This window comes from Myotis brandtii, unplaced genomic scaffold (genome assembly GCF_000412655.1).
Source record: "Myotis brandtii unplaced genomic scaffold, ASM41265v1 scaffold161, whole genome shotgun sequence".
Taxonomy (NCBI): Eukaryota; Metazoa; Chordata; class Mammalia; order Chiroptera; family Vespertilionidae; genus Myotis; species Myotis brandtii.
Genome location: NW_005355881.1, coordinates 108,134 through 108,356, shown reverse-complemented (window position 1 = coordinate 108,356; position 223 = coordinate 108,134). Strand labels below are relative to the sequence as shown.

General features: G+C 69.1%; 1 protein-coding gene across 3 annotated transcripts in view; it reads left to right on the top strand.

The window, feature by feature from the left end:
• TNNC2 (troponin C type 2 (fast)) overlaps positions 1-223 on the top strand; it is a 15,142-nt gene that overhangs the window by 14,565 nt on the left and 354 nt on the right. For all 3 annotated transcript variants that reach the window (XM_005862135.2, XM_014536338.1, XM_005862134.2), the window contains exon 5: positions 44-180. In XM_005862135.2, the coding sequence (XP_005862197.1) occupies positions 44-180 (137 nt within the window). The remainder of the gene's footprint in view (positions 1-43; positions 181-223) is intronic.

The following is a 223-nucleotide window of genomic DNA, read 5'->3' as shown; positions in this document are numbered from 1 at the left end:
GAGTGCCCCCGGCCCAGAGCCCGCCCTGCCGCTCCGCCCCCAGGAACGCCGACGGCTACATCGACGCGGAGGAGCTGACAGAGATCTTCAAGGCCTCAGGGGAGCACGTGACCGAGGAGGAGATCGAGTCCCTGATGAAAGACGGCGACAAGAACAACGACGGCCGCATCGACTTCGATGGTCAGGACCGCGGGAGCTTGGGGGGCGAGGCCCGGGGCGCGGG